Source organism: Glossina fuscipes, unplaced genomic scaffold, assembly GCF_014805625.2.
Source record: "Glossina fuscipes isolate IAEA_lab_2018 unplaced genomic scaffold, Yale_Gfus_2 61, whole genome shotgun sequence".
Lineage (NCBI taxonomy): Eukaryota > Metazoa > Arthropoda > Insecta > Diptera > Glossinidae > Glossina > Glossina fuscipes.
This window is the reverse complement of record NW_023998433.1, coordinates 4855476-4865434: the sequence shown is the minus strand read 5'-3', so window position 1 is coordinate 4865434 and position 9959 is coordinate 4855476. Positions and strand designations below refer to the sequence as shown.

General features: G+C 34.8%; 1 protein-coding gene across 3 annotated transcripts; it reads right to left on the bottom strand.

The window, feature by feature from the left end:
* Window positions 1-2823: 2823 nt before the first annotated feature.
* LOC119637761 (glycerol kinase-like) lies at window positions 2824-9559 on the bottom strand. Of its 3 annotated transcripts, XM_038034020.1 has the most exons (5): window positions 9361-9559; window positions 9169-9263; window positions 5939-6188; window positions 4076-4694; window positions 2824-4007 (listed from the first exon to the last, which is right to left on the bottom strand). In XM_038034020.1, exons 4-5 carry the CDS (start codon window positions 4680-4682, stop codon window positions 2911-2913), a joined length of 1704 nt encoding a protein of 567 aa, XP_037889948.1. In that variant the 5' UTR covers window positions 4683-4694; window positions 5939-6188; window positions 9169-9263; window positions 9361-9559; the 3' UTR covers window positions 2824-2910. The 3 variants fall into 3 exon arrangements, with proteins under 3 accessions (XP_037889948.1, XP_037889947.1, XP_037889946.1); XM_038034019.1 differs by lacking the exon at window positions 9169-9263; XM_038034018.1 differs by lacking the exons at window positions 5939-6188; window positions 9169-9263.
* Window positions 9560-9959: the final 400 nt, after the last annotated feature.

The following is a 9959-nucleotide window of genomic DNA, read 5'->3' as shown; positions in this document are numbered from 1 at the left end:
GAGTATGTCCATTGTCCATCTGTCCCTCTGCGCAGCTGTCTAGTATTTGTGGTGAACGTACTCCCGTTAGCGTAAATGAATGTATCGCCTAAAAATTTGCAAAAGAATTTGGAAGTGAACTAAACTTTGTAAAGGAAGCGCCTACAACAATATGACACAAAGTTTTACTTTGAAAATGGAAAAAATCACCCGCGCCCATGCCATATTATAAATAAATTTATAAATTTGATCCTTTAATTTTTTTTGTCTTTTTTCGGATAACGATGATGGGTGTAAAAGATTCGGTGAGGGCCGAATATAATTTTCTTAATTGTTATAATTTTAGATGTAATTTAAGGTAATTAAGGTGGATTTCCGGATGAAAGGCATTTTTATATATATAATTAGATATTAAAAATTTTACCCGTTGAAAATCGCAGGAAACGATGGACTCAAGCTTCTATTTTTTGTTTTTGAAAAACATACGTTTTATATCTCATTTAATTTAATGCTTTGAAAGCTCTTCAATGAAATTTCAAGTTCAAAATTAGTACCGGAATTATAATTATACATTAGCTGCTGCTGCGATTTAGCTGTGTTTACAACTTGTTACCGATCTTATTAGGAACAAAGATAAAGTTCCATAAATTTGAGTCGATAATTTCGAAAAAAAGCCCTCTATGAATTTTCTGGTCATCGACCACGAGCTGACGTTACTAATTATCAAATGTTTCTCGAAGAGAACGATGGTAAAATAATTGAATGACTTGCTTCGCGTTGTAATCGCAATTTTCATAGACAACTAGCAAACAGGCAGGCAGACATGGGTATGTCGGCCTCGCTATTCGTGCTCCTGCATAATATTGCTTAAATACTTTACTAAATCGCCGATGCTTTATCAATATTTAAAAACATAACATATTCGTTCATGTATCAAAAGTAGAAAAAAAGAAGCTTTTTCAGATCAATTGCTAGTGATAGTCGTAATGGAATCTACTGGAACAGATGCACAGGGATGAGGTTGAAACTCTAAAATATCTTCTTTTCGAACATATTACACTAAACAGAATAAAAATAGACAAAATCGGCAATTTTGGCCACTATAAACGTGTCCAAATTCTGTTGATTGCTTTCAAGAATGCACCTCTGCCTAATAGGTGAAAATATATGGAGAAAATGTAATAATTCATGCTACTTGCTTACTTCTTTTAAAAAGAGCCAACTCAAAGTTTTACCAAAAGCAAAGGAAGAACAAAAGCGTACGGATTCTTCTTATATGTGTAATAAAATTTTAGAAACAATATTAGGATAGAAAATTAAAAGAAAAGATAAATTTAAAGTGTAAACCAAAAACCAAGTTACTTTGTTTTAATTGACCATATACCATAACCCTTGCTATCAAAGCTTATCATTTCATCAGTGAACATCAAATTATTCTAAATAATGTACAACAAATTATATATAAACGTATATAAAAAATGTGAGTACTCTAGAGAAGAGACCTGTTTATACGACTAGATCAATATTACCAAAGCAAAATATATACTACACTAAATATACAAATGATTAAAGTGTGACAAATACTTACTTAGCTAACGCGAAACTTCAGTTAAAGCAAATCTGAAGTGTAAAGTGTTTAAATATTAGGTGATTGCATATATTTTGATAGGCGAATTCTACAGCTGAAAGTTATAAAAAAATGCGATATGGCAGTGTACATAACGACTAAATTCGGTGATTTTCATCTTTTTCCACCGGAAATAATAGTTTTTAATTTAGTAGTATTAATTAAGTCAGCGTACGATCACGCTAATCATGGAGCACTCAAAATGGTATTTTCGACCTTCATTGCTGTTGTTGTATAATTTGTAGAAGTCTGCCGCCAAAATCCACCATAAATATTTCGAAGCTTATGGTGATGCTGCTCCGCCATATCTCAATTGTTGTTTTTGTTTTTAATGGTTTAAAAGTAATGATTTTGATGTCAATGACAAAGAACGGCCGAAAAACTTCGAAGACAACGAATTACAAAACTTATTGGACGAAACCCCAGCTCAATCCCTCAAAGAACTTTCGGACAGTTTAGCAGTTAAAAAGTCAACAGTTTCTAGATGTTTTCATACAACGGTAAATATCCAAAAAGAGCAACTACTATACGAATTGAAAATGCCATTTCGAAACGTTTCAACATCGCGGTTTCATTGCTTTCCAGGGAAAAGAAGAAAACTTTTCTGTGGCCTATTATGACTGGCGATAAGAAATGGCTGTACTACGAGATATCTAAGCGCAAAAAGTCTTGCATTAGCCCAGGGTAGCCACCCACATTGACACCGAAGCAGAATCCATGGAGATAAGGTTTTGCTGTGCATATGGTGAGATCAGCAAGGTGTAGTGAATTACGAGCTGCTAATGTCTACCGACACAAGTTGACCCAATTGAACAAGGTATTGTTGGAAAAAATATCAGCAATAGCGGATAAAAGACACAAAGTCATCCTCTTGCATGACAAAACTCGGCTAGACGTTGCAAGAATTGTCTAGGACACACTGTTGCAGTTCGAATGGGAGGTATTGCCACACCCGGCGTATTTATCAGACATGGCAGCTTTTGGTTACCACTTGTTGATGCAGCATGGTTTGGCTGACATGCGGTTCCAAAAAATTGGAGAAGTGCGAAAATACGTCCACGACCCGATCGCTCCCATATCAATATCGTTCTTTCGACAAGGTATCGACATGTTGCCAGAAAGGTTGGAAAAAGTTATACAAAATTATATGAAATATTTTGTTTAATATATATGTATTGTGCCAATTTTTCTCAATAAATGCCTTTTTCAAGTGAAAATACTATCAAAATACATGCAACCACCTAATATAATTACGTCTTTTTGGTTTTTTTTTCTTCTTTTTTTCAATTAACTGAGATTATATGCTATTTCCATGAATGAATAATCATGGCAAAAGAGATCAAGAAGAATAAACTAAGCGGCATAACATATATCTTAGTGGGGCGGCTTATATCAGGGCCAACATTCAGCTTTGTGGGAACGGCCCAATCAAAACTGCGTTGTACAGCCCTTTTCCATTTGCCGTATCGATGTTTTCGCTCCTCATCTGTACTTGCTGGCATGAATTGATCATAAAAGACGTTAAAATACTCCTTTTTATCTGGATCGAAGCGACAAAGATCTATACCGTGCGCCTGTGCAGCACACATGGCAACACCAAAAGGTGCACAATCGAACAGTTGGGAACGAAATACTGGAATGCCAACAGTATCCGCTTGTAACTGCATTAACAGATTGTTTTTGGATAGCTGACCATCGGCATGTAATTTATCAATTTCTTGCTCTGTTTCCTTATACATGATCTCTAATATATCACGTGTTTGGAAACATATTGCTTCTAAAGCGGCTCTTATAATGTGATGTTTAGTAGAAAACTGAGTAAGGCCGACTATTAGGCCCCGAGCATCTTTTCGCCAATATGGCGCATACAAACCTGTAAAAGCGGGCACAAAGTATACATCTCCGGTTGTAGGTACAGCTGCAGCATATTTTTCAGCGTCTTCAAGTCTGGGCAAAATGCGAACTTGGTGCTCTAACCACTCCAAAGCATGACCAGCTACCGCTACCGCGCCCTCCAAAGCATACGTGGCGGGATTATTTGATCCCAACTTGTAAGCAACGGTTGTTAACAAACCATGCCTTGATATAACGGGTACGTGACCGGTATTGCACAATAGAAAGCAACCCGCTCGATAAGTATTTTTGGCCTGACCGGGCTTTATGCACATTTGACCCAGTAATGACGCTTGCTGATTGCCCAATATTCCGCTTATCTTTACACCAAGCAACGAGGTGCGCTCATCGGTAACGATACCATATATTTCGGAAGAGCTACGTATTTGAGGTAGCATTTCAATCTCTATAAAGAAAGCTTTAAGTAACGTATGATCCCACTGTAAAGTTGAAATATTCATAAGCAGAGTACGTGAAGCATTTGTTACGTCGGTTATGTGTAGTCCACCTAGAACGATAAAAGAACGTAGTTCTTAAATGAAATCGCTACTGTGTTCTACACTAGATACCACGTACCCTTGGTTAAGTGCCAAATTATCCAACTGTCAATAGTGCCAGCTTTGCAACGTTTTTCTCGACATGCTCTTTGTATAGCGGGCACATTCTCCATGAGCCAGCGTATTTTTAAGGCCGGAAAATATGGTGATATTGGTAGGCCGCATTTATCCTTAAAATGATTTATATTTTTATCAGGTATATGCACCACTATCTGATCAACGGTGGAACTTGTGCGTATATCATTCCAGACAATGGCATTGTGCAACGGTTTGCCGGTAATAGCGTCCCACATAATGGTGGTTTCCCGTTGATTTGTGATGCCAATGGTAACCAAGTCTTCCTTTTTATATCCCAAAGACGCCAACATACTCATTGTTATTTCAATGCAACGGTACATGTTGTTGATAACGGCCATGGCATCTTGTTCGTACCAACCCGGCTTAGGAGAGATCATCGGTATACTCAATTGATGAGAAGCAATTTCCTTAAAGTCGGGTGTAGTATATATAGAGAAAGAGACAGTAGAAGTGCCGTCGTCGATAACCCCTACCAAATACTGGCTTTTAGACGGACTGCGATCGAATGTGCGTGTAACAAAATTCACATCTCTCCTATTTTCCGCCATATAAACGTAATTCTACAAATAAATTAAAAAAAAATTTCTGCCAATTTTCTTTTCGTACATGTTCAAATAAGAATTGCACATGAATTTCAAGTATATTGAATGTATTGTTCACATATGCATGAACATTACTTCTTCACTTTATGTATTTAGATTCCATTTTTCGTTTTGATAAGAATAAAAAAATTATAGATAAAAATCGACCCAATCTAATCGTACGTCCGTCGAGAATTAAAAGAAAAAGGCGACGTTTATTAGCTCATTTCTTGTTACATATAGACTTTGCTGCACTATGTCTATGCATACTTTCCAAATACAAAATAATGCGAACTACCTTGAAGAGAGCTATTTTGGACATAACTGCAGCTATTTTTTAATATTTACTGCTTTATGATCTACACATAATTTAATGAATGGCGAAAGAAATGCTCCAGCATATTATTTCTAATATTATATATATATAAATTTATAGAAGTAGCCTTTACGAACAGTTGGTTGTGTACACGGTAACTTTAATCCAATTACTTAAGAGCTCTGAAAATTTGGCACCTTTAAAATATTCTTAATATTAGCGAATACAAATTTGGTGGAAACAAATCTTAATTCAGAAAGTAATTAGCAACGGCAACCTTTCCATTTTTAACATAACACATATTATAATGAACAATTGATTAAATAAGGGATTGTTATATTACGCTATTTAAAATCACATGCAGATTGAACATTTACAAAGCCCTTTTCCTCTTTTTTTGAAGGCTGGACTGTGATTGTTAACTATAGATATTTGATGGCGTTATTCATTTAGCGGAGTCATCTTTTCAAATCGATTGAATGAATTATAGAGTTAAATTATTTTTGCACTATCATTTCAATCAGCCCTTACTACTCTGATAATATCTTTAAGAATTCCGATGTTATTCATTTTCGCAGTGTGTACATTAGCAGCAAATATTGTGTCTGCAATGCTTCTTTATGGGAAATCATTTGTCTAATTTGGAAAAGTTTAAATCAGTGCACACATTTTTCTTTACGATATACTTCAAGTTGGTGACACAAAAAAATACAAGTCAGCTACGAAAGATTATTTTTTAATTACTCAAATCATTTAATTAAAGTCCAAATTCGCGTAAATAAATCCCATACAAAAAGAGACCGAAAAAATGTATATTATACGATTTCCTACATTGCCGGGAATAAAGACATCGGACAAATGTTGTGATTTATGTTTTAAGAATTTGTGAGAAACTTTCTTTGCTTACTTCGCTCTCAAAAATTGTCTGTGCCCTGAAAAAGAATTATATTTTGGCATTTCAATCACAATGAATATTTCCTGCGTCAGCAAGTGCTCCTGGCGTAACGGCAAAGGCTGATTCATTTGTATCGTTGCTGGCAAATCAACTTTAATTGTTGTAAACCTCCAAGCGCCAAAACGAGTAAGGTTCCTATCCACCCTTCACTAGGAAATTCAGGCGCTGAACTATTGCTGTCCCGTATGTTCGGCATTATATTCTGAAATTGTAAATATTTAATTCAATATTTACATATAACATTTACATATTAGGTTTAAGCTACGCGTATCTGTCCTTTTTGTCTAGCCAGAAAAGTTTGAATTAAAAAGTTCTATAAATCCGCCTTCATAAATACGATCAAACGAATTATTTGACTGGAAGGTAAAATCTTCGGAAAATCTATTTCTATTGTATGCAAGTGATGCAACTCTGACGATAGCAACTCTTGGATTGAAATTGGCGGACTCCTGGCCCACACGCCGATTTTTTCAGGCCTCATTTAAGTTTCTGACTGTTCCTTAGTCATTCACTATAACCAATTACCTCTTGGTGGGATATCTGATCATGATATTTTGGTTCTTATTACGCATATATCAATTATGATACTCCTAAGCGGATTTCGTTTAGCTACAGGAATTTTTGCGTCAATTAACATGGCAAAGGATATTATGAGTGTTCCCGACGTTAATGATAAATTGACCAATTTAATGTAGTCACTGTCCTTATTATTTAAGTACGCGTCATTGAAGACATGTTGAGTTAGTACTTTCAAGCCACCCTGCTTTTGCAGTTATATCAAAAGGGCCATTGGACTTCGCAATGGAGCTTGTAAAATTTGGAAAATTTCTCCTAATGCGATTAATTGGGAGGCTTTCAGGTTAGAGCTCATAATTCTACTAGGCACGGCTTTACTTTAATAAGAAGTTGGATGCCAATCTTCCTCCTAAGATGCTTTGGAGGAATCATAATGTAGGGTTAACCTTGAAACATTCAAATATCACTTTTTGAAATCTCAATATATAGTCACCGTTCCTTGCTTGCGAATCAGGAGGTTATTTATTGACACGGTGAAACATTTTAATTTAGAGCCTCCACCGAGGGTGAAGTATGTCTGGCTGAACATAGAACTAAATAAAATTCTATCGGTCATGTCGGACAATATTGGCAGCAGTTTTATCAGGTTCTCCCTCGAGTCATACATTTAATCACATAATAACAACTCTCTCATCTGCTGATTTTTACAAATAACGATGATAACTACCATTGGGAAAAAAACATTCTCTATCCTTCCCGAAGACTTTCGCCCGATTACTGATCATCCGGTGATATTGAAAGTCTTTGAACGCCTGAAAAGTGGCCAAATTGGATTGTTGCAAGACGGTGTTGCCCAAAGTTCTAGACGACATTCGTCCCGGTTAAGATGAGGGGAATTTAACCATTCTGGTTATGATTAATTTCCCTAAGGCCTAATTTAGGTTGATTACATTTGGTGTGTCAGAAGGATCCATTTCAAGACCTATCTTATTTATGACACCTTTATGTATGACTTAGTCCCTCGTTGTCATGATTGTAGCGTTTACCCCTCGCGGCCGCTTGGACTTGCACAGGACCTGGTCCAGCGAATATATGATAATGTAGAGCGTATTATTATCTGGTCTGATTCTAACCGTTTTTTAATTCAAGCAAAACTAAAGCTGCTGTAATATCGATTACACGTTACGATTCCCGTTCTTTGCTACACATTAACATGTTCGATGAGGATACTGGGTTTTTCAGAAGATTTTTCGGAAGGAATATGTTATTACACAGTTATGCGTATTCGTAACGTATAAAGAAAACTATTGTTCTCATCTTATGTTCCAATCTTCACCAAACTAAGACTAATTAAATTTTTTGCCGTGCTTATACCGTATGGAGCATATATATACGGTAAATTAAATTATGCTTGCAAGAAAAAATTGCAAGGTCTTGTAAATAAATGTGCTAAGCACGTCTTGAATTAGCGGAAATATGGTAGGACATCGCAATTTTCGATGCAAGTATAAATCTGCTTTTTCTCCATAAGCTTATACGGACCCGAACACCAAGATATTTACACAATACGCTGTAAAGTTGTAGAACTCGCTACCACTCCATATAAAAATGATTTTTAACCCTAGCAGATTTTAATTAACTATAAAGGCTTTTTATAAGTTATAATTTAAGATCACATCTGAATCTTGGCTTTATGTCTTATGTTGTACGATATTATGTTGTGTTATTTACATCTTTACATGTGCCAAAAGTGACTTTGTTGTCGTATTGGCACATTAATTATTAATTATAATAATGGTTATTATCGTATAATGAAATAATTATTATTATTCATTAATAAATTAAACTTAATTAACCTAATTAATATTATGTATGAATGAATAATTTGTTCAATCTTTTAAAATTGGGAGCAAGACTAAACCCGATTAATTCGCCGGTACGTCAGCAATGGCCAAATAGATGTACAATATTTTAATGCATTTTGGATAAATATGGATAAACGAATATTTCCACTTTTTATTTGAGAAAACGATCTAGATTTTCCTAAGTTTAGTATGGTACCTTTTTCTAAAGTAAAGCAGACAAGTAAGTATAACCAATTTTTCAGAACATAATGACTTCAAATACAAAAAAGTCCCATCTCTGTATATATACAATAAAAAAATAAACAAAACTACAATTTTCATTTCATATAAAGATATGACCTAGTAGGCGATGATAGTAGTGTTTCCAAACTAGCGACTTTTATTGGATCACTGCCTCATGTCAGTATGCCATATCAATCAAAAGTTTGTTTGAAAGATGTATTCACATGTTACAGAAAAGATCGGAAGTAAGCAGAAAGAAGAAATATGAAAATAAACAATCCACAACAAAAAAAATACATGCATACGAAATCTACCAAAGATCTAATATAAACACACCTCGAGCTTTCGAATAATTCTACCCCATATATTAGGTAGTAGAAAAGTAGTATAAAAAATGCCGTATTTGCACAAAGTGCATTCAATATTAATTTGCCCGGCACTACATATGGACGAACCTTTTACAACTTTGTACAGCTAGATAATGTAACCAAAGCAGAGAAGATATTTAGAAAAAAAAAGAAAACATCTAAAATCCAAGTACAGTTCATATACATACAACTTTGGGCAAGACCTACGAACCCTTTTTAGTATTGAGATGACTTTACATGTCGCTTCTACACAATAGGCGGCAAAACGATAATCCTGGGACGGAAGAAGATATCTTTACGTGTTTTCTGCGTACGTAATGTAATGAAAGTTAACAATTAACTACCTATGAACAATCCGCGGTGGCAACAGAAATTGTAATTGTAATCAGTGAAAATTGCTTACTTCTTAAAAATCCCAAATTTTGCTTGAATTTTATAGTTAATGTGTAAATGACCACAGCACCGCTGTTTTATAAATGTAGTTCAACTTATTTGATTCTTCTACGATTTTTCTTGAATAACAATATGGCAAATATAAAAGAACGGGCGTTTTTCCTTTTATTTTTTTTTATTTTTGGCACAATTAGCAATTAGAGCTGCCAAGCTCTTGTTTAAATAATCAAATAGATTTCTTGACTGGTTATTGTTTCTCAGCATTTTCTTGTTGCAAAACGCTTATGTTCTACATTACGTAACACTAAGAAAAATTAAAGGAGAATTTTAAAATTATTACCTGCCTTGATAATCCTACACTTTTATAGGAATAAGTAAAAAAGCACTTCTTGCGCAAGATTAAATCATAACCATTTTTTAATTGAGCGATATAACTTTTATTCCTTTAATAAATATTTAAATACATAAAAAGTGGAGATTTTTAAGTATCCGAGAAGGCAAAGATAAAAATGTCAACAAATTGGGATGTGGGGAAACCTGGTAAAATTTATTTAGAAACACTGGTGCTGCTTTTCAATTAGTCGTGCGAGAATTTTGGCTGGAAAAATA